Source organism: Amyelois transitella, chromosome 8 (assembly GCF_032362555.1).
Source record: "Amyelois transitella isolate CPQ chromosome 8, ilAmyTran1.1, whole genome shotgun sequence".
Classification (NCBI taxonomy): Eukaryota; Metazoa; Arthropoda; class Insecta; order Lepidoptera; family Pyralidae; genus Amyelois; species Amyelois transitella.
Genome location: NC_083511.1, coordinates 7,503,698 through 7,528,278, shown reverse-complemented (window position 1 = coordinate 7,528,278; position 24,581 = coordinate 7,503,698). Strand labels below are relative to the sequence as shown.

Sequence of the window (24,581 nt, the reverse complement as noted above, 5' to 3'; positions counted from 1 at the left end):
TTAATAAGAAAAAGGAAAACGCAAATTTTAGCTTCCTACGCTTAGTCGATACAGTATTCATTGTCTTGTCTGTCAGTCATTCAGCAAATCAAGATTTTTATTTATTTTGATTAATTAATACAACAAATTTTTATTACATTGCAGTGTGTTTTCTAGCACATCACTTTCTTTTTCGTCGATGTAGTATTAGGCGATTTAGAGTATTCTTGCATCTACAAAGGTAAGACATGAATTGATTCGTGCACTAAATTTACCAACCCGACTTACCAAATGCTAAATCGTGGTCATGGGTAGACTCCGGGGTGGTCCAACAGAAATATACAACAGGGATAAACATCAGGAAGAACTATTAGTATCTAACAAATTGTATTTATTAATTTCATGGATAAAATACACCTTGTGGTAGCATGGACATATATCAATATTGCGTTTAAGTACAAAACCAACATATTTTTTAATCTTATGTTCACTTACACTTCACTTACTATTAATACTGCACACTTATTTCTAATTCTGTATTTTTCCTTAAGCGGAAGCGTTATTTCTTTTCAAATATTTAAAGAATGTCACAAAAAGTTGTCCATTATTTTAGCACAGATAAGATTTCTTTCGGATTTGATTTAACATTGTTTGTGCTAATCTTTAAATCATCACCATCGTTGGTCACCAACTGTCGCTTCTTGGAGGTGGTGGGCTGAAAGTAAAACAGATACTTAATTAAATTGAAAATCGCTGACGAAATTCGTATTTATATGTTTATTTATTAGTCCATACTTAAACATTGGATTAAAGTTCAATAGATAGATGTGAGAGTTTTACATGAAAGCTATACAGCTCAGACTGCTTAAAAAGAAAATTCTCTATTATTTCTCGTTCTCGTAAGAATTTTGGGAAATCCTCCTCCTTATCGCGCTTTTATGGTTATAATACAGAGAAGATGAGTAACCTCACGTCGCAATGGTTATTCTTCATAATTTTTCAGACGGTGGGCACAAAAAGGTAAATAAGGTAAATAATAACCTAAATAAAATTTTCTACTGAAATAGTTATAAAAATGTGATAATATTTGTTTAAAGCTTTTTTACAGACATCTAGTCAATTATAATTAATTGCCTGCGGGTGTTTAAGTGGGTATTAAACTGTAGCTGTCAAATTACTGCCATAATCTTTTGTTTTTCGCTCCGCCCACCATTTTGTAAACGACATGACAGTCATGTCAATTTGATTTGTCGTGACACGAAATTATGTGTTGAAGAGATGCAAGGTTAATTAGTGCACAAGTTATACTTAAGTTTACAAACATCATAATGACTTCTTTGAGAAGAAGATCGTGCAATATCCCTGTATCGCAAGAATCTTCTATCGTTGAAGCAGGGTCTGAACTAGCCGTTTCCATTCTATGAGCTGCATTATACAGAAGAGTGGTCCCAAAGTAATGAGTAGATCATTGTTGGGCGAAGGATCGAGGCTGTCCATCTAGTTTCAAGATTGCGAGGCAGCATAGTCGCGTTACATACATATTGATATAGATTCTCTCCAGATATGTTTTAGCTACACTAAGATAACTTCAAAACCACATAAAATTTAAAAAATAGTTTATTACTTGCTTGTCCTCTAACCAAATTATTGACTGGTAGATATATTCCAATTTCATTATCGGCATCCATACGTTCTAATATAACATAAACATCACCGTATGCATTAAGTTATTAAATATATTTCCAAACTAACTCACCCAGGTGTGTTCCAGTTACTGCCGTCACACAGCGCCGTCGTCGGAGTTTCTTGTTGCCTGTATGAACAGTTGATGTTTAGTTCAATCTGTAATACATTTGTAAAGTCTGCACTTAGTACTAAAAGTTGTAAGGTACAATATCGAAGTTTATTAATCTAATGATGAATAGAATCAGTAGTGCCGTATAGCTTTCAGCATTTAAGAATGGAACCACTATTTTTATTTTATTCGACGGGCAAGCAACCTGTCGAACTATATCTCAATTACTATCATTCATTCACGTAGCAGAACGTTGCCTTCGAGTCTTTTCGTAACTATTGGTTATATAGTGTGTGTGTATGAGGAATGGAATTTTGCAAAATGAAAATTACCCAGATCCCAAGTTGGTTAAAGTCATGGAATCAAGCGCCCTTTGTTTTCTATTGTAAGTCCTCCATAGTTTGACACATAGAGGCGTTAAGGCAGTACACCACAACACTCCCAGGAGAAACCCACAAACCCACCAGCCGTGCTGAAAAGTTAGTAAAAATATTTTGCTGTAAACAAACGAGAAACATTGAGACTTTATTGTACAAATACAATTAGTAAAACACAACGGGATGACTTAAAGCGTTTTCTGACAATCACTTAGGTTAAATACACCTTAGCTAGGGATAACCCTCCGGGGATGTTAATTCAAGTGTTCAAATGTCCTATGGTTTACCAGTTTAGTACTTTTAATGTTATTTATACATTTCAGCAGTCCTTGGTCAGAAGTACAAAAAATATTCAAAAATACATGTATGTATATAGGACAATGAAAATACTTCTAAGACGATATGGTTTAGAGAAAATATACCATAAATTCTCATAATTCTCAGTTTGTTCATATGACAGTACAAGACTGACTATAAAATAATAAGTTTTTTTTAAAAGGACATCAAATTAGCTTTAGGTTCTACTAATTTTTATAATAATTAGTAGAGAAGTAAATAACCGATAAACGACATGACAAGAGTCGACGACGAGCATTCAAATATAATTAAGTTAACAAAGTTTAGTTGGTTAGCAATCATATTACCAACTGGATCATTCCAGATCATTGAACGGGAGATTGTTTATGAAAATGTTATGAAAGCTGAGATAAATTGATAGCGTCACGAATAAAGTGAGGTTGCCTTTGTAAAAAATTATAACGATGCTCTTTTGAAGCAAATAATACAACAGTTTGTACAAGATTTAAGTCGATTTATAAATAAAGTACTTACTACGTGTAAGTAAAAATAAATTGTGAAAACATAACATTATACTTAACTAGTGTGTGATAGGTATTCAATGTGACAATAAACAAAAGAAGATCGTGATTTTTCTTCGATTAAAACAATAACTTTTTTCTATGTGGCCAGTATGTATGATAAATTATTATAATTTAATACATTATTTTCACGTTTTTAATATTAATTAGTATACGCTCGAGGCTCCGCTTCGAAAAAATGCCGTGAACTTTAGACTATTCCTCTAACGGTAATTTCTCTTAGCTCAACCCTAGGCTAGTTCAATAGTAGTTCATAAGTATATGATACCCATATGCTAAATATCAAATCTTTGAATCCAGCAATTGGGCTGTGCTTCGATATATCAAATTGTCTGTCGACGTCTGTGTTTTCTTTTACTGTTTTTTAAAGATATTATTAATCTTTGCTTAAATTTAAATCCAATAGAATGATTTTAAGACAAAGCAAAACAACTACAGAATTATTTTACCAAAGAAGAAATGTATTTGAAGCACAGGTTCTTACAGCAGAGTACCCACAGAAGAAAGGGCTACAATGGCCTGCGTGATTCCCAGCTGGCTCTTAATCAGTAGAGCCTTGTTAATTTTATTTTTTATGGAGGGTAATCTTACCAAAGAAGCAATGTACTTGGAGCACAGCAGGGTTCTTGCCGCAGAGTACACAGAGAAGAGAGGCCTACAGCGCCCGGCGTGATTGCCAGCTGACTCCAGCACGTGGTTGCGCCAACTCGACGCGTGTGCCAGGAGACGGGTCACGTACTGTGACATTTTCTATGAAAAAAGATTAAAAAATAACGGATAGGTTTTTAAACTTGGGATTCTTTTTGTGAGCTAAATAGTCACGTACTGTGCCATTTTCTATGAAATATATATATAGGTTATTAAACTTGGGATTCTTGTGAGCTAGCAACCTGTCACTACTTGAATCGCGATTCTATCAATTATGCCATACAGCTGAATGTAGCCTTTCAAGACTTTTCTTTTCAAGACTGTTGGCTCTGTTTACCCCGTAGGGGTTATGGACGTTATATTATCTATGTATGTAAAAAGGAAAATAAATAAAGTTATTTTTTGTATGTTGTGTGTGTATTTTTTGAGGAAGAGCAAACAAAGACAAATTTTTACAATCCACTTATTGGTATTCGTAGGCTTTGACTTTTCGCATCAATGGATGGGTTGCTGAAATTGGGTTAAAATAATATAATTTGTTATTGGTTGGTTCTAAATCTGGAACGAAAAGGTAAAAAAAAGGGTAAGCAATTCTCTTATATTGTTATCAAAAAAAGACAAAGATTTTTATGTGCTAGACATGCTTGTAATCGTTTGCCGAGATACGATTTCGATTCCCATTCTTACTGTACTAAAGTAGTAGGTACTGAAATGATAATTGAATTTTTATTTTTTTCAGATGAAGCTACGGGTAATAGCTACTTGTAATTGTAACAATCATTTGTTTTTTATTTTACAAATACAAATACAAATACACATACAGTAACTTACAGACGAGCTTCAGATAAAAATAAAACATATTTTCGCGCTCATTTTATTCTAGCTCAGAAACGAAATAATATGAAAGTCTTGATCAGCGTCTTTAATACTGCGCACCTAGTTAGGGAAAATTGCGAGAAAACCAATAATTGAGATCGAGTTTTGCTTATGGCTGTTCCTAGTTCAATAATATTTACTGTGCCTACCTAATAGTTGGGTTTGGACTTGGATCAAATTATCTGTTATTAACAGTAGATTTCTTCGCCGAAAATATCTATTGTGCTTCTCAATAAATACGGAAAACAATTTTCTCCCCAATTATGTATCTACACTATATTTGGCTCGGGGCTTTCTTTATTACTATATCCGTGATACATTCCAGTGAAATCCGTGATGTGATTTCAGAGTGTGTTAATGATGTACCAGTTTCTTGCAGTTTTTCATATTCTATGCGCTATGAGTACATGTCTACTTATGTCTATATCCCTTGCGGGGAAGATAGACCCAACAGTCTTGAAAAGACTGAAACCACGTCAGGCTGAGCTTTATGATGGAATTAAGATTTGAAAAGTGACAGGTTGCTAGCATATCGCTTGCAAAAGGAATGCCAAGTTCAGAGCCCTATCCCTAAGTCGAATTTTACGACATTAATGTGAACTTACTTCACGGTGTCTTGTATCATATTTTGGAGATATTTATATTTATAACCAAAACTTACCTTTTGCGCTATGACATCCCCTTGGTTGTCTATGTAATACTGAGCTGTGTGGATGTGACTGAGCGAGATGTTAAGTTTCCTTCTAAATGGCATCAGTTGTAGTTCCAACTCAGTCAGTTTGAAAACAACGTCGTTTCTCAGCTGTTCTAGAGGTTTGATGTTGGTCAGGTACAGTCTTTGGGTTCGAGTAGCTGTAATGCAAATATTATCAATGAATAAATTTGTTCGAATCTCGTTTCCATCATTAAGCGAAGTTGTATGGTTTAATGGGAAATTAGACTTGTTATTCTTTGAGACTACTAGCTCTGTCTACTCCATTAGGGATAGAGTCATCTCTATGTGTTATATGTATGAATGTCTATATTGTGCGAAATAATATTTAATACCCCGCAAAATGTGATCATATTTATGACTATATGTAAGACGTTTATTTATATTGAGCAAAAAATACAAAACAAAAACGTTTATTGTATGTGGACCTTAATATTTTGATTATATATATTTTTTTGTATTTTTTTGTATTTTTTGGACAATGAAAATACATAATTTGTAAAAAAAAATCAGCTTTCTAGCTATCATTGTTTATGAGATACAGACCGACAGACAGCGGAGGCTTTGTATTCCGTTTCATAGGGTCCCGTTTTTACCCTTTAGGTACGGAAATCTAAGAAAAAGAAGTATTCTAAAAAACTTTTATCAAAAGGAAAATCTTGCAGTAATGAGGCACTTGGCGAGTTCTTATGTTGAGTACTCAGGTAATAATTTTCAAAAGTAACTCCATGGATGGCAATTCTGAAGCTTGGTGAGAAAATTCAAGACGATGTTAGTCTCGTCCTGGGTGCGAACGCAAAGAAAATATTTGAGAATGCTACAAATAAAACTATTTTATTTTGTCAATTTTACTTGAGTTCTGTACTTTTTCTGTTTCAGGAGTGTAAGCTTTATTTATACACTATAGTAGTCATAGTTCGAATCCCGGCCAGGGCATCATGAGAAAAGAACTTTTTCTGATTGGCCTGGGTCTTGGATGTTTATCATATAAGTATTTATTATAAAATATAGTATCGTTGAGTTAGTATCTCGTAACACAAGTCTCGAACTTACTTCGAGGCCAACTCAATCTATGTTATTTGTCCCGTATACATATATTTATTTATAGTACTAATTGAACTGTAGCCTTGTTTTGCGAATGAAAGAATTCTTACCCAATGTTTCCAATCTTCCAGCCGTCGTGAGGTCTGATATTTGTGCAGCAATATTCTCAAGTTGATCCACTAATGACGGGAGATCCTTGCCAACCAGTGGAACATTATATTCCATTCTGAAAGAGAAAATAGATACAAATTAATAGATATAAGTTAGAGAATTAACAATCATTTGCAGATAATTTTGATCAGAACGATAATATTTCGTAGCTATTGTAACTTTATTAACTATGGCTTCGATATGTTAAAATAATTTGCTCATTCTAATTGTATTCCATGATTAAGCCATATAAAAGTAGTCTTTGTGTGCTGGCTCTGTCTACCCGGCAAGGGATATAGACGTGATTATATGAATTTATGTATATCTTAAAAGTCATAATCCTTACTTCCCAAAGTTAATTTGAATGTTAGCTTAATTCTTTCACTTTTACGGCTTTACTGTAAGACCGACCGAAATTAAATTTAATATGAAGAAAGTTAATTTTCAGAAGTCAAACAAATGCTTTATTTTTATTGCTGCAGGAAAAAACTAGTTCAATATCATTCAATCTGATTTGATACCTGTATTTGGCTAAATTGACATTGGACACTGCTAGCATCTGATTGAGCAATCGACTGAAGTTATCCGATATAGTCTTCAATAGACTAACGTCTATAGTCGAAGCCAGTCTTCCCAGGTCTTTCTGGAGTTCCTCCCATTCGAAGTAAGACGTTTCTTTGTTTACGTCTAGTATTTTTTCTAGTTGAAACACTACGTATGCTGGCCGATCTTGTTCGCAGTCCCTGGTGAGGTAGAATAAACATGACATTAGTATTTAAAAATATATATCAGTAAGTTTTTATATTATTTGATAGAGGTATATTAGTCCTTCCAGCGTTCCCAGTTGGTAAAATCCGGGACATCCAGGTGAAGACTCAAGTCAAGAGTACCCAAATCGAGGACCTTGCAAGAAGAGAGTTATTTATGTGTATGAAGCGAATCTGATGTTTGCCAACTATTATTTAAATGAAAGTTATAAAAAAAAATATTCTTAAAAGTTTTAAACACACCTACTGCTCAAACTGAATGGCGGTCTCTCGGCACTTTCTTTTACATTTCATGTTTTTCTTTATAAATTAAAAATATAAACGACATCAGCTACGCAAACCCCATTTAATTATCAAACTCAAATAAAACAAAAAGCTTTCAACCTTTATTCCATAGCGACAGGTTGCTAACTTATAACCAAAAAAAGAAATCCCAAGTTCATATGCTTTCGCTAAGATTGAGATTTGCAATCTACATAGAAGAGAAGCAGCTGAGACACGCTGTATTTTATACTTGATTGACTAATTAGTGTTATATAGAAAAATACCTTAAAACGTCCCTTATAGATACGTCTATAGTGACATTGTCTAGATCCTTGAAAATCATATCGAATATTCCCTGATTATTCTCCAGGAGAGGGGACGGGCGGTCCAGGAGAGCTGACAGTGTTTCGTATTGAGGAACATCCCACAGTGTATGGCAAATGTATACCTGAAATTCATAAACATATCATGGCTCTACGTGGCCTTTCAGTCTTTGCGAGACTATTGGCTCTGTCTACCCTGTAAGGGATAAAGACCTATATGTAGTATGTAAATCATACATCAATTAATCCGAAAATAAATAAATGCGAAAGTAACTTTATTTATTTGTTTAAAATAACTTTATTTTTTTCTTCGCGGGTTATCTACTGAATTAATCTACGTGAAATATCACGTAAACTTTAGATGAAAAAAAAATAGTTTTATTAGCTCCTATTATTATCTCATTGCAAATATTACTAAACACATTTTGATAAGTAGCTGTTAAGGGGTGAATTATAAGATTTTATGTTTCACGTCAAAATAATAATACAATTCAGATGTTAAAAATTAAATTTGATACCTCAGCGTGACCCGTAATTAGAAAAATAGCTGATATTAAAGTCCATAAAAGAAGGGACGCGAAACACATCCAAATGGTGGATCTGTAATAGAAATAATAAATTTCATAAATTATACACTTTTTTTGTGAACCTTAATAAGGGTATAGAAGGTGTATTGTGATTTCATCCTATCAGAATTGAAAACCCTGGCACCAAGGTGTGAAGGGTTGTATGACTAAACAATTTGCTGAGTATAGTTCAAAATTCAGTCTTAAAAATGAGATGAGGCCAGAGAAAAGATACAATTTATTACCTATCATATACCTAATCTATGTACTGATTTTTATTTATTGACTAGCTTTTGCCCGCGGCTTCGCCTACGTTAATTTCGCTTCCATAAAAAGATTGCTTAGATTAAGAGCCTTGCATTGACATAAACTAATATTATGCAAAAAAATAGATGTGCCTACGTGAGTGCGTGTTTGAGGATGCTATTCAATCATGCAAATTCAACTGGATAGATTTTGATGAAACTTACGTACACGGGAAGAATGATGCCTGGAATAGAACATAACTTATTTTTCCTACAAAAGCAAAGTCCCGGGGGCGCAGCTGTTAAAAAACGAATAAATTCTAAAGACAAAAAAAGGTAAGTATAATAATGGAAGTAAGTACTGGCGAAACTAAAATTACTTTATTAAAACTTAATTAATTAAAAATTTTGCCGGCGGCTACAATCGTGTTATTTCTTAAATTCTCATGAGGCGCCATCTCGTATCGAGTGGTCAAAAAATAAATACCTAAACCACGGGAACTAAATCAATAAACAAAGCATAATGATTAAATCAATAAAATGCTATTTTTTTAATCATTATCATCATTTTTCATTATAATAAACATAAGAATTAATTATTTATGGTGCCGTGTGGTTCCCGGCACCAACACAAAAAAGAATAGGACCACTCCAGCTCTTTTCCATGGATGTCGTAAAAGGCGACTAAGGGATAGGCTTACAAACTTGGGATTCTTTTTTAGGCGTTGGGTTAGCAACCTGTCACTATTTGAATCTCAATTCTATCATTAAGCCAAATAGCTGAACGTGGCCATTCAGCCTTTTTAAGACTGTTGGCTCTGTCTACCCCGCAAGGGATATAGACGTGACCATATGTATGTATGTATGTATAATTATTTATAGCTTTTTATATCGATTCAAATCAAAAATGACGAAGTTCCATACAAACTTGCACCCCCTATTTCATCCCCTTGGGATAGAATTTCAGGATAAAAAGTAGCCTATATTCTAATCCAGGTTACTAACTATATCTGTGCCGAATTTCGTTCAGATCCGTTCGGTAGATTTTGCGTGATGCGCGTACAAACATACAGACAGACAGACGGACAGACAGACAGACAGACAGACAGACAAAAATTCTAAAAAAAATTGTTTTGGCTTCTATTGACCCTAAAAAGACCCCTTATAATTTTTTTTCTTAAATATCTTCAATGTACAGACAAAGTTGAGTTACAGTTTTATTGTATGTATGGATATGGATATGGATATGGATTAAATATCTTCAATGTACAGACAAAGTTGAGTTACAGTTTTATTATATGTATGGATGGATTCCATGGATGTCGTAAAAGGCGACTAAGGGATAGGCTTACAAACTTGGGATTCTTTTTTAGGCGTTGGGTTAGCAACCTGTCACTATTTGAATCTCAATTCTATCATTAAGCCAAATAGCTAAACGTGGCCATTCAGCCTTTTTAAGACTATTGGCTCTGTCTACCCCGCAAGGGATATAGACGTGACCATATGTATGTATGTATGTATAATTATTTATAGCTTTTTATATCGATTCAAATCAAAAATGACGAAGTTCCATACAAACTTGCACCCCCTATTTCATCCCCTTGGGATAGAATTTCAGGATAAAAAGTAGCCTATATTCTAATCCAGGTTACTAACTATATCTGTGCCGAATTTCGTTCAGATCCGTTCGGTAGATTTTGCGTGATGCGCGTACAAACATACAGACAGACAGACGGACAGACAGACAAAAATTCTAAAAAAAATTGTTTTGGCTTCTATTGACCCTAAAAAGACCCCTTATAATTTTTTTTCTTAAATATCTTCAATGTACAGACAAAGTTGAGTTACAGTTTTATTGTATGTATGGATATGGATATGGATATGGATTAAATATCTTCAATGTACAGACAAAGTTGAGTTACAGTTTTATTATATGTATGGATGGATTCCATGGATGTCGTAAAAGGCGACTAAGGGATAGGCTTACAAACTTGGGATTCTTTTTTAGGCGTTGGGTTAGCAACCTGTCACTATTTGAATCTCAATTCTATCATTAAGCCAAATAGCTAAACGTGGCCATTCAGCCTTTTTAAGACTATTGGCTCTGTCTACCCCGCAAGGGATATAGACGTGACCATATGTATGTATGTATGTATAATTATTTATAGCTTTTTATATCGATTCAAATCAAAAATGACGAAGTTCCATACAAACTTGCACCCCCTATTTCATCCCCTTGGGATAGAATTTCAGGATAAAAAGTAGCCTATATTCTAATCCAGGTTACTAACTATATCTGTGCCGAATTTCGTTCAGATCCGTTCGGTAGATTTTGCGTGATGCGCGTACAAACATACAGACAGACAGACGGACAGACAGACAAAAATTCTAAAAAAAATTGTTTTGGCTTCTATTGACCCTAAAAAGACCCCTTATAATTTTTTTTCTTAAATATCTTCAATGTACAGACAAAGTTGAGTTACAGTTTTATTGTATGTATGGATATGGATATGGATATGGATTAAATATCTTCAATGTACAGACAAAGTTGAGTTACAGTTTTATTATATGTATGGATGGATTCCATGGATGTCGTAAAAGGCGACTAAGGGATAGGCTTACAAACTTGGGATTCTTTTTTAGGCGTTGGGTTAGCAACCTGTCACTATTTGAATCTCAATTCTATCATTAAGCCAAATAGCTAAACGTGGCCATTCAGCCTTTTTAAGACTGTTGGCTCTGTCTACCCCGCAAGGGATATAGACGTGACCATATGTATGTATGTATGTATAATTATTTATAGCTTTTTATATCGATTCAAATCAAAAATGACGAAGTTCCATACAAACTTGCACCCCCTATTTCATCCCCTTGGGATAGAATTTCAGGATAAAAAGTAGCCTATATTCTAATCCAGGTTACTAACTATATCTGTGCCGAATTTCGTTCAGATCCGTTCGGTAGATTTTGCGTGATGCGCGTACAAACATACAGACAGACAGACGGACAGACAGACAGACAAAAATTCTAAAAAAATTTGTTTTGGCTTCTATTGACCCTAAAAAGACCCCTTATAATTTTTTTTCTTAAATATCTTCAATGTACAGACTAAGTTGAGTTACAGTTTTATTATATGTATGGATTTACTTTTACTACTAATCGTACACAGAAAACATAAACTTAGCATGATAAACACAAGAAACAATAGTACATAAACTTATATGTCCATATATATTGTCTATCTATATCTATATATATATATATATTGTCTTCATTTGATCAGAACAACTTACACTTGTAATGTTCTTTTCCCATGGTCTTTAGCTCGTCCACAACCACATAACATGCCGAATAGTACTAATAGCATGATGCAACCAAACATTACTAGGCATGCTGAAAATTAACAAAGATGCTATGAAAATATTAAATAGAAACCTCACAAATTTATCGCGACAAAATTAAAAAATGTAAATACTTTTTAGTGAGTAATGAAAATGCAGATTTATGAAAAAACCCATGTTGATTTTCTTAGTCACGTTTCAGTTTTAAGAATAATCTAAAATTAAACTTCTGTTTGGTATAAAAACTCACCTAGCATAACGACCCATCTCCAAAACTCATATTTCTGAAATCGACCAAGTCCGGCATCGAACCTGTGAGCGACGGCATGTAACCCCGCAGTTAAATGCCGCACTATATCGTTAAGTATTTTCGAAGAACTGTGAACTGATTGCCTGCGGATTTCTATGTCCTTTAAAACAGCTGAAATAAATATATAAAAACATATAAATGAATTAAGCAGATAATTGTTTAAAGTGTAATGAAAAAAAATTGACGCAAGTGAGACTTGAACCCATGACCTAGACTGGCAATGGTATAAACCTAGACCTCTGTCACACCCACTTTTATTGGTTTCCAAGAAAATTATGTAAAGTAATTATTTTTAAATATATTGCTGAAATAGCGGAGTGTAAGGTTACATACATATACAACAACATACAATGTTCGATGTCTTAGTTTAAAAACGTTTGAGACAGACACGCAAAGAAAGAAAGAGAGAAGGTCAAATTTTATAGTTACGCTTAAGGAAGGTATGCTTAAGGAAAAATTCACGTTTAATTGGTAAATATAAGTATTATTTACTACAAACATAAGTAAAAACTACTATTTACTAGGAACTTAAGTACGAAAGTACTTATGTTCCTAATAAATAATAGTTGTCAATATCTAAAGAACATAAGTTTACAGTTCTAAACTTACCACTTCTAGCTTGAACCGTCTGTGAAGCTAAAACGGAGGGCAGGGTTTTGAATTCTTTCTTCGCAATAGAAATGGCTTGCGTCAAGTTTTCCACCCCTAAGGACCGTAGTTCCAGTAACTGTTGTTCGTGTAGTATCTATAAAACGTTATTTTTCATTTATTTTAATAACGATATTTCTTATTTAAATTCAAAGTACTTGCTTGTGCATTATATATGAGGCAATTACATATATTTTGATTTGATTTACTTGTTACTTGATGGTGTATGTAATTTAATTTAATTTAATTTGATTTAATCTATGTATTCCTATTTATTATAATGTAATATATGAAGATATGGACGCAAGTCTGATATAAATGATTTATTATTTATTACTATTATTATATAATTTTAGTTACATATTTCTTCACAGTTACCAGTTAGATTTTTCCATGTTATTTTGTACTAAGATGATTTTTACGAAACTTAACTTGTTTTTAATAAACTTAATACTTGTTGTTTAGACTAGACTACTATGTTTTCACATATGATTATGATGTAATAGCCATATCATTCATTATGTCTTAAATCAATGCTTCAAAAGGAACTTTGATTATGGCGGTAACATAACATCAAATAACCTACGAAAAATATCATTAGCATTTATAATTTAATTACCAATTCAAATTTCAATTGTAATGCCAGGGAGTTCGTATTGATGGTATCGCATAGAGGTGCGTCCTTTGATGTACAATATTTCTTCAGGTTTTCCAGCTGTCGCGCAAGGTCCCTGATCCTGTCTCCAGCAGCGGCCGCCATGGCCCCGGCTCGTATGCTGACGTCACGTAGTAAAGAAATTTTCAACGATAACTCTTCACTCTCTGTAATATTTCCGAGGATTTTGAAAAGAGAGCGATGTTATTTAAAGATTGTATTAAATATTTAGTTTGTATACTTGTAATTGTGCAATATTGTGTATTGTTATGCTATGTATTGTCTTCTAGTACAGTCTGCTAAAGATACTGTGGCATTCTAAGAATTTAAATTCTTGTGGTTTTTTAACGTCATTAAGAATGTCATATCTGTTGTCCAGTGATTAAAATAGTTGTCTAGTAGCCATAATAATAATAGCCATAGATTGAGTACTTTCAACCGTTAAACCGACCATCCGTTGTTTACAATCTTTATGTCTTAAAAGCCACATCAAAATATCCATAAAATAACATAATGTGATTTCAATCGCGGAAATGATATCATTTATGATATAAAATACTTAACATACCTTGTATAATATCAACGAGTGAGTCAAAAACTAAATCAATTCCACTTTCCGATGCTATAGCTTGTTGAATAGGTTCTCCAAGTAGTGACTCTATATCTGAAAACATAAACACCTACAATAAGTTTATTAGTTCTATTCGTCATGTTGATTCCAGTAGCACCTAGGCACAAGAAATGTTTCTATTTTATTAAAACTTGAATAGCCCCCTCGTTTTTGAATTTTTCATTCTGTACAACAATGAACATTTAAGCTGTCATACTGTTTGAAAAAGAAGAACAACTGTATAAAGAACTGTTTGTAGGCTTAAACGATCGAAGCAAAACAGTTTTGGTCTTACAAATCTTTCTTTTTTCATCTCTTGTCCACCAATATTTTAAAGCGCGCTAAAATAACTTGTTTTTTTTTAACAAAACCATTGTTTTTGTAACTAGCCAGCGTCAAAGAATAGTTCGTAGGCTAAAACGATTGACGCAAACAGTTTCAGTCTAACAACTTTCTTTTGTCATTTCTAATTTACCGATTGATAAATAGCGCACCAATTATAATTTTTTTATAATAATACCATTTTTTTGTGAGTAGCAAATGTCTTGACCTGTTTGCGTTTTACGCTTTTTAAACAACTTATTATGTACTTGACGCGAAAGAAAAATTCATAAGTCATGCCTAGTTATGGGGAGTGAGAATCTAGGAAGCTCAACAGTCAGTATCAAGATCTCGTTATTCTAAATGAAAAGTTTATAAGTAGGTAAATAATAAGTTCTAATGTAAGTAATGTATGAGATGTGTATGAAGCAAAGTAATTAATTTCCTTCGTCGTTAGTGGTAGTAAGAAGTGACTCAAAGATTTTACGTAAGTAATAGTTCTGACTAACTTTCTATTGATGTTGCCCAAACTCGTCATAAGTGTCCCACTTAGAAGTTTCAGAAATGAGAACTTAATATAGAAATGTCTTTATGTTGTTGTTTAGTTAATACCCGTAGTTCTTACGTATGAAATATAATAATGTTCATAAAAAGGATATTGATAAAAATGAAAAATAAAATACTAACTTCGCAAAAATTTAACACACATTGATGGGCATAAAAAACATACATATATACATACATATAATCATCTCTATATTCCTTGCAGGGTAAACAGAGACAACAGTCTCGAAGAGTCCAAAGAATGGGCCACGTTCAGCTGTTTGACTTAATGATAGAATAATAGAATGGACATAAAAAGGTTTTGAGAATCCTTAGTGAACAAAATATGTCTTTTTTTTTAATAATTATGTTTTTATTGTCTCCAAATCTAGTTTATCTAATTCTATCTAATTAACATAATTAGAAAATAAAGATGCTGTTACTTAAACTACATAATTATCAAATCTTTAACTTATATCTGATGTAAAAAAAATCACAAATTTGAACTAAAGATAACAAATATACACATTTAAAAAGTGAGTAAATGCTTCAGAAAATATTTTTGCAAAACCTTTTAAAGTATATCCTATATTATACTTGTTCAAAGGCACAGATTTCAAATAAATATTATCATAGGTAGACGTATTTTCATAAAAACCAACCGCAATCAACGGGGGCGCTTCTTCCTGTTATTTTATTGCGTAAATTTTGAGGGAGAATACCATAACCATAGCCATGATTTAATTCAAGTGTATAACAAAAGAACAAAAAAGTATTTACGCACGGAACGTATTTAAATTAAACACTTTTACACGTCTCGGAACGGCTCAAAGGCCAGGTTCAGCTAAATAGCTTAATTGATGTAATTGATATCATATAAAAAAAAAGTTGCAAGCCTACAAGAAGGATCCTAAGTTTTTAAGCCTTACCTTGATCGAATACAGCCGCAAGAAGAGAAGCGGCTAGCATACATACTGACTGACACTGTTAGTTGAAAGGTGAAGTCTTTGTTAATCCCTCCGGTAAAGACTGAAGTGTGACTCTACTTAAAAAAGCCTTTTCTACTTTTAGCGAAGGTATTCGATACAAGTGCCGTGAGGTTTCCACCACTTTAGAATATAACCATATATTTCCCATGGATGTCGTCAAAGGCGACTAAGGGATAGGCTTACAAACTTGGGATTCCTCTTGTAGGCAATGGGCTAGCAACCTATATTCATCCTGAAGCCCTACAGCTAAGCGTGGCCTCTTGATCTTTTCGAGATTTTTGGCTCTGTCTACTCCACAAGAGATAAAGACGTGACTATATGTATTCGATACAAAAGCAAGTAGTTTTAATAAACAACTACGGTAAATAATTATTAATAATGAACTTACTTTGCAGGTCTTCTCCAAAAGCATGTAAAACAAGATCCACGGGCGGTATCAGGCTGTGGTGGAGATCCCGGGCGGCGGCTGCGAGCCACGACGCTATGTCTGCGCAGGCGCAGCTGACTATGTTACGACTTTCGTCCGCTGCTAGTCGCGCTTGTTCGTTGCTAACTGCCATGCCTGATATTAATGCGCTGAAAGTAAAGTATTATAGGTATATAGTAAATGTATCGTTTAGAAATTCTTGTACAAATGGACCTTATGTTAAAAGTAAAAATGTGACCAAGATGATGTTAAGTTTATTGCACGCTATTTCCCTATTAATTAATATTGCGGTAAAAGAACTCGGTAAGTCTTCTAATATCGAAAATTGGAATATACATATTCTTAAATTCGATAAGTTGAGTTCATATGTATTTAATACTCACGTTAAAATTAAGGCTTTCACTTTTTTGGACATAATAAGACATTTTGTGAAAAGTGATTTTCACAAATTTTTCCTTGCAATTTTTTAAAGATGGCCTCTATTTTGGCAATGGTAAGGCGAACAAGATAAGCTGGCAAATTATATTTTTCTGATTGACTCTGACTCTTTGGAATTACAATTTTTTTTTGTAAAATTAGATTATTTAGTATCTCATTTATCCAAGTTGTTTCTACTCAATCTGGCTGATGGTAATCAAGATGTTGTCTGAGGAGTATATAAAAAAAAAAAGATACATTTCAAATGAAGAACAACACATTCCGTATCATTACAGTGTAATGAGTAAGAGTAATTAATTTGAAAACACACAGCGTAACTTGGCATTAAGAAAACTTAGCTGGCAGCGCCGGAAACTCCAAGTAACTTAATTTAACACTTTGTGATGACAGCGCAATGTAACTTGTTTTATGAGAGTAAATAAAGTTCAGCGTATCCTTTTAGCAACGGGCTAAATAGTGACTGTATCTTTTTAGCTTCTAAATTAGCTTTTCTTTAGTTCAACTAAGTTAATTGCTAGGCGGTTACAAATAATTGGGCTATATATTGAAAGGTAATTTTTTATGAACTTTTACCTAGTGTAAGAAGCATGATCCTAGTTGAGGTTTTATTGTTAACCTGACTTAAGTTCCCTTTTTCAGAGCCTCTAGAAGAACTAAGAAGAAACAAAAAAATATGGAGGACGATGTTTTCCTATCGATATTTTATTTACATTGATGATTACTTAAATTAGATAAAATTAAGATTTTAGCAAAAATTTGAAACTCGATGAATCGTCTAATGTTAATGTAATCAAATCTTGAGAATTTTGTTGGCTTCTATAAGTGTGACAGCTTTCAGTTTAATTGGGTCGAGGATAGTTTAATGCTTGTTTCAGTGTACAATATAGAGAAAATGTACCTACACATTTGTTATATTAAATATACGATGTGAGTTCTGATTCCGCAAGAGCATACTCGTTAGTTAAGTGGTTTCATATTTAGATGGGATATTTTCAGACTTGAATCATCCTGACTGAATAATAGGTAGTATCAAAATGATGAAGAAAAAAAGTCCTTATTAACGAACTTACTTACCTGCATAATAGTACTATGAAAAGTGTTCCAATCGTCAGTGCCCTGTCATTGCAATCTGAGTCGTTTTCTTCAAGAAATAAGGCTCCAGTTTCCGTGTCATCGTCACATCTAGACTTTGAGAATAAGGACAGCAGTCCTAAGATAAGTAGGTACGATGGTATCACTAGAGCAATGCTGGCGAAGGCTATGACGAACCCCAGGAATGTGGATTCTACCCGTATTGACTGGTAAAACATAAAAATTACATTGATTTTAGTTAAAAGACAAACGACTCAACAACAATGTTCAGTAGACTGTAAACATTAAACCAATTGATAATTTCGTTACGTTTCATTTTTCGTTTTCACCGTGATATTTTTTTTTCAAAGCATCAGTGATCGAGACTAAAGATAAGACTTAAGATAGCTTTATGTTTAATCTAAATAAATTAATAATCTAAATAATAGAATGAGAATTTTATATATAAAGAGCCAAAAATTACAACGCAAAATGAGCATTTATAAATGTTTCCAATTTAAACAATATGGCTCTGCAACAAATGGTGGCTGTTTCGTGTAAGTATTGCCAATAAATCAAAACCAGTCTTAGACATAATCTGCGAAAAAAGCCGACGTAATTAGGAAATGACCAATACGTCTTCGTGGGAAAAACGGTCGATTCTGAGAATAATAAAATAAAGTTTTAAAGAATAATTTGTTCATAAGCCCATTTAACAGAGCATTGATATCTTTACATCTATGGGATTACCGAACATTAATAAAAAATACGTGACTATACATATGCTTGGTCCTTTCATTACATTCATTTGTAGCCATTTGGCTATAGTTTTTACATAGAATACCTACTTTATTTCTTGTACAACAGGCTAAGAAGACTAAGAAAGTGTTCAAAAGAAAACGTACCAATATCATGATCCGAATCCACATAGTCCACGGATAAAAACAAAGTGATTTGTAGTAAGATAATTATATTTTAATCAGGAAAGTCAGTCAGAGTACTCTTAACCGATGAGTTGGAATGGAAAGATATGATGAAGCGAAAAAGTAAGCAGGGATCATGGCAAGTGGAAAGAAGAAATTTTAGCCTTCAGCTCCTGCACATAGGCTTTATATTTTAACTCTACGAAAATAAATCAAATTGTAAGACAAAATATCGTCAGTTTTCCAGAATAGTCCCGCTTAAGAGAAATGTGCTCTTCAGTAAATAAGGAGAGAATCTATGACGCTTAACTTCATTGTTCTGTTGTTACAAACTTCTAAAGAATTGAAAATCCCACAGGATTCAGAGATTCCAAGTCATATTAAGACATCACTCAAAGGATTGTCAGTTTATAACAGTCTAGCGTTAATCCAATTTGAGCTTGTAGATAGAGTGTGTCGAAATTTATATAATTATGAAGTTATTGAATTTGTTTTGCTCTTGTCCTGAAATAATAATCTTTAATATATCTCATGGTGACTCATAATTATTTTAAAAAATCGTTCGAAATGGGGATAATACTCGTATTTTAAAATAAAATATACTTGGAAAAGTTTATCCATTTTATTCGTGTATCAACGTTTCCATAAATACATCAGCATAAAACCCTAAAAAATATGGAAAAGTCTGAACTTTATTTACAATTATTTATCATTCATTTTTAAAAAGGCATCCTTTTAAAGTTAAGATTTTAACCATGTCAGAAAGTTTAACGAGTGTGGACGTGTGAAGCTCTTAGCAACCTATCATATTTCAATGTTTGTTCATTTTGCGCTTAATCCCCATCTTTTTTGTGATCAGTAATATACAAGTATTATGAAATTAAATGTGCTTTCAACTTCTTTGCAGTAAACGATCCATTATTATGTAGATGTCGTAGAATTATTAGGTATTTAAAATTGTATGTAAAGTTCTTACAAATCCAGTAGTGAGGGATAGAGTTTATGTCCATTATTAAGCGAGCGCGTTTCTATGTTTGTGAAACTAGATTTGGTTTATTTTGCAATATGAAGTTATTGAAAAGATATTATTTTTATCCGCTTCTAACAGAAAAATCACATAGGCACTAACATTCAAATTTAAAACTCATTTCGTAGGATTATGATCATATGTGTAGTTTTATTACTCTCTTTATATTATGTAATGCTCTAGAAATTATTAATGTAATAGCAAAGTATCAAAAAGTGTTAGACAAATATAACTTATGATAACAAACTATACCTACTCTCGTGTCAGACTATAATATATTCGAGAAACCTACAATTGAATATGTACATATAAAAGTGGTGACAAAATAATATAAAAACATAATTTCAATGTTATATTCTGTAGTAGTCCTTCAGTTCAGAATAAGTTATTGCTCAAGATAGAAGTGTTTAAAATTAAAATGAATCCAATAAATTCCAAAGTCTATTTTACGCAAGTAGTAGTGACGTTGTTATGTTTTAGTACGGGATCGTTGGGAGGTATCCTACGTAAGTTATTAAAGATAAATTGTAACAATATTGAGTAAAATCTCTTAATAAAACATTATGATTTAATGAAAAAAAAGTTTTTGTAATTTCAACATTTTATGTATTTATGTACAGATAAGCATACGTTATAAATTTCAAAAGTAGCATCTATTTAATTAAAAAAGTAAAACTCTTCTAATGAACTTTTTGTAACAGAATAAAATGAAGATTATGTAAATTTGATTTGCTTTCCTTTCAAATTGACAAAATGTATTTATTTTAAAAAAAATTGAAGCCAACCAAAGTGTACAAATTTTCCAACTTTATCCTATCTATATCCTAGGTAAAAGGTAGATAGAATACCTTTTATTGCACAAAAATTATAAGAATAAATTTATCCTACAAAATCTTACGTATGCTTAATGCTTAATTTTTGCATAAATATAATAAACTACCAACTTTACAATGAATTAATAATTTTTGTTTTCACGTTTAAACAAAATATCTGGTACAAAATATTCTAGTTTAATAAATAAAATAATAAATAATATCTAAATAATCTTTATTTTCATGCAGATTTAAGAAAGTTTTCTTACACCTATTACAGGAAGAACTAGATTTATTAATATAATTAATATATTTCAGCGGATTACATTCACGTTTGTCCCAGTTTAACTTCGGAATGTCTAAAGAAAACTATCCAGGAGACTATACCAGAGTTTGTCAAAGGTATCCCAGAATTGGGCATAGTGCCCATCGATCCTATTACACATGATTATATAGCTATTGAACTGCCTGGAGGTCTTAAACTGGAGCTATTCAATGGACGAATTACTGGCATAAGGAAATGTATAGTGGATAACGTGAAGTAAGTTTGTTTTAAAGATATTCTAATCAGATGACACTGACATTATAAACCGAGTGTGGTATGTTTTAGAGTTCAATTTCGCTTTTCCGACTTATGGCTTCATACGAATGTCGCCTTGTTTTTATATTTATTTATGCAAAGCCCTGATCTGATATAAATCCGAGTACTCTATCATCAATTTATTTCTACCGGCAAATGCGACTTATGCCTTTTTACATTTTCATTTACGCAAGAATGGCTAATTTGGTAAAGATTTATTTTTATTGTTTTATCAATAGAGCTACTGAGATTAGATTTAACGGAAAAAACGTCCTTTTCTGTAGAATCTACTTTCATTATTATGATCTATATCTTCCTATCTTATGTAAACATATCGTACCAAATAATTGTGTTTTACTAAATCCGAGTGCTGTTGAAACATTAGTGCTATTTTTCAGGTATGAGAACAAACAAGCTGATATAGATATTCATTGTCATTTGTTAATCAAAGGAAGGTACAAAGCACACGGTAATATACTTATTGTCCAAATAAATGGAGATGGTGATGCCAAGTTAAAAGCAAGTGAGTCCTGTGATTATTTATTTATGTTAACCATGATAACCTTAACAATAAAAAAGTAAGGTATTTATTTGTAAAATTTTGTCTTACAGTAACGATAAAAGTACTTATAGTTTTTTATTAGTTTTTCTGTTCCTTATGTATATCTATATTTTAAAAGGACTGTGAAGCAGAGTGACTGAGAACCCGCAAAGATGAGACATGCCTTTTCAAAGGACACGAATTTATTACCTTTAGATCCGAAATGGTTCCTAGTAACATAAAAAATATGGATATGCGACACATGCATTTTTATCTTACGAAGTCACAATATCTAAACAAAAATTTTCTACCTATTTAATCATATCTTGCACTTTTTACAGCAAACGTTACTATTAGTGCAAAATTGAAGTTTGAGGACCAAGAACGTAATGGAACTGTGTATCATGAAATAAAAGATATATCTGTGAAACACAAATTTGTGGATAGAGTTGTGTTTGATCTGACAAATTTGTTTAAAGGTAGCCCGGAAATAAGTAAGTATAATTTTATTTAATAGCTACTACTATTTTTGACTGCAAACCAGGTAAAACATGATTAATATCAGTCATCTTTAACAATTCCCTACATACTTGCCAGATATGGGCAAGATGTGGCATCCAATTGGATGTAGCAATAATAACTCTTTAATTATTTTTATTGCAATTTCGCAAATAGTGCACTAGCACTAGATTCAATACTTTTTTTTATGTATTAAAAGTATCAATAACAAAAAGCAAGTTTAATCAATCAGTGAGATAAAATACCAACATTTTTGTTTCCAGGCGATGCTGTTTTACATTTCCTGAATGACAACTGGAAGGTCGTCGCAGAAGAGTTTGGGGATCCAATAGTTAACACAATCGTGAATTATGTAGTTGATAATATAAAAAGATTTTTCAGAGGCATCCCAAAAGATCAAATCATTGTTAACAATAAATAAATATTTTTTGATTATCCAATGTACTGTCAGAATGAGACTAAACCAAGTGATTTTTTTGTTTCTTGTATAAAAGTAATATAAGTATATCAAAAATAAATCAAATTGTACCTGTAAAAACGAATAAGGGAAAGTGAATTTTCCCCAAACAATATCCTTGATAAGACCTGGTATTAAAGGAAAAATGTTTTTAAGTATAGGTAGGTAAAATATTAAATTAATTAGATAAATGTTCAAATATAAACTTCAAAACTATTTTTTTGTTTACTACTGGCAAAACATCATAAATATTTTTTTTTTCATTACTTCAAAATATATCGACTTTGAATAAATTAAGTTCACATTTTTAAACGACAGATTTTAAAACATTAATAAAAAATCGCTTGCAGGAATTAATTTTATAGGAAGTTGTTTTTTTCTCGTACTTATCCTTGTTATATTCATACTTAATTTAAGTTGTGGACCTTGGATCAAGTCGTAAGAACTTACCTACTGGAAAATCAAACGGGTATATCAAAGCAAAAAACTCAGACATAAAAGTGAAGGGGTGAAATCCTTCTTCTAGTTTAAGTGCTGGGATCAAGTACGATTCCTTTTGAGGCAGACCGCCAAATCTAATTTTACTCCTGTCTTTCGCCACAAACCAATCCTCAGCGTAACTCACAACTATATTACTTTCAGTTACAACTGAATTTTGTGTCACGTTTAAATTATCGAGAGGTTTCTTGAAAATTTCCTTAGTTATTGGTATTACTTGAAAAGAAGACATCATTTCTGTTGTAGTAGATGAAGTAGATTCAGGTTTAGTAATTTTCTTGATGAATATTGATTCTGGTTTTTGCTGTTTTCTTTCTTCCATTGAACTAGCTTTCAAATTATTGTATTTATCAAGCCAGGACTTTACTGTGAGCGTATTATTGCTACTATTTGCATTTCGTTTGTTCCAGATATTTCCTGTTTCTGCATAACTTTGCTCAATTTGAAAGTCATTGTTATTGTTTTCTATATCACTCGGTATTTTAATTATATTTCTAGGACTATCTCTAAAGCTTGTTTCTAAACAATTATCCCACACTAAAGGCAGCGGTTGAGAATTACTTTCAGATTGTTTGAAATTTGGTTCACTTTTAGTTTCATTAGTAATTATTATTTCATCTTGGTTCTCCTCTTCATTATTTATTTTTCTTCCTGATTTGCTTGAATCACTAACTTGATAATTATCTATCGGTAGGTTTGTAAAGTCAAGCGGCGTGCTGCCTTCAACGATGAGATTGTTTCCGGCAAAAGCCGCCGTCGTTTCCGACATCGCCCGGTTTCCTTGATTTTGATGGAGAAAAACGGGGTCTGTAGAAGCAGACGATAACGCATTTATGTTCACTGATTCCAACGCGGCTTCGCTTATTTGTGAGGAAACTTGATTTGCGAGTAAAATTGCAAAAATTAGAGGAATCGTGGCCATATCCTGAGCAACCGAGTATTTATTTATTCAGGTTTTATTTCTAAACGCGACGCGTCAGTGTAAAGTATCGGGAAATGACTGCGTAATAGAGCGGATGGGACATTGGACGAAGGATTTGTGGCACTTAGCAGTCTGCCCGACAACGTTGCACAATCGTATCACGACAGCAGTGTGCCTTTACTGGATTATGTACAGAGTAGCGTGATGTAGAGTTTGCTAATAAAATACATTTTAGTTAAACTACCACCATTTAGACTACCCAAGCATAATACAAGTTATTATCCTTAAAGTTATCGCATAAACAAGCTAAGTTTTGCTTGAAAAG

General features: G+C 32.6%; 2 protein-coding genes across 2 annotated transcripts; one reads left to right on the top strand and one right to left on the bottom strand.

The window, feature by feature from the left end:
* Positions 1–541: 541 nt before the first annotated feature.
* LOC106135076 (prominin-1) lies at positions 542–24,256 on the bottom strand. The gene is made up of 18 exons (XM_060945624.1): positions 23,287–24,256; positions 22,909–22,964; positions 17,981–18,204; positions 16,430–16,617; positions 14,147–14,242; positions 13,543–13,745; positions 12,885–13,020; positions 12,216–12,386; positions 11,918–12,017; positions 8,332–8,413; positions 7,775–7,938; positions 6,981–7,202; positions 6,420–6,535; positions 5,215–5,405; positions 3,621–3,779; positions 2,107–2,246; positions 1,736–1,792; positions 542–694 (listed from the first exon to the last, which is right to left on the bottom strand). Exons 1-18 carry the CDS (start codon positions 24,254–24,256, stop codon positions 664–666), a joined length of 3,306 nt encoding a protein of 1,101 aa, XP_060801607.1. The 3' UTR covers positions 542–663.
* On the top strand, positions 20,273–23,200 carry LOC106135943 (circadian clock-controlled protein daywake). Its single transcript, XM_013336366.2, has 5 exons — positions 20,273–20,433; positions 21,058–21,280; positions 21,718–21,842; positions 22,202–22,354; positions 22,643–23,200. The coding sequence occupies exons 1-5, from the start codon at positions 20,346–20,348 to the stop codon at positions 22,798–22,800; spliced, it is 747 nt and encodes a 248-aa protein (XP_013191820.2). The 5' UTR covers positions 20,273–20,345; the 3' UTR covers positions 22,801–23,200.
* Positions 24,257–24,581: the final 325 nt, after the last annotated feature.

What these genes read in the sequence shown, in the direction of transcription:
- LOC106135943 (XM_013336366.2), top strand. Translation starts at nt 20,346, where the DNA reads ATGAATCCAATAAATTCCAAAGTCTATTTTACGCAAGTAGTAGTGACG. An exon ending in ATCGTTGGGAGGTATCCTAC is followed by an intron (nt 20,434 to 21,057) that starts GTAAGTTATTAA and finishes AATATATTTCAG; the next exon opens with CGGATTACATTCACGTTTGT. An exon ending in TGTATAGTGGATAACGTGAA is followed by an intron (nt 21,281 to 21,717) that starts GTAAGTTTGTTT and finishes GCTATTTTTCAG; the next exon opens with GTATGAGAACAAACAAGCTG.
- LOC106135076 (XM_060945624.1), bottom strand. Translation starts at nt 24,256, where the DNA reads ATGGCCACGATTCCTCTAATTTTTGCAATTTTACTCGCAAATCAAGTT. An exon ending in TTCATAGTACTATTATGCAG is followed by an intron (nt 16,618 to 17,980) that starts GTAAGTAAGTTC and finishes CTTTACTTTCAG; the next exon opens with CGCATTAATATCAGGCATGG. An exon ending in CCAAGTACATTGCTTCTTTG is followed by an intron (nt 2,247 to 3,620) that starts GTAAGATTACCC and finishes CTAACTTTTCAG; the next exon opens with CACGGCTGGTGGGTTTGTGG.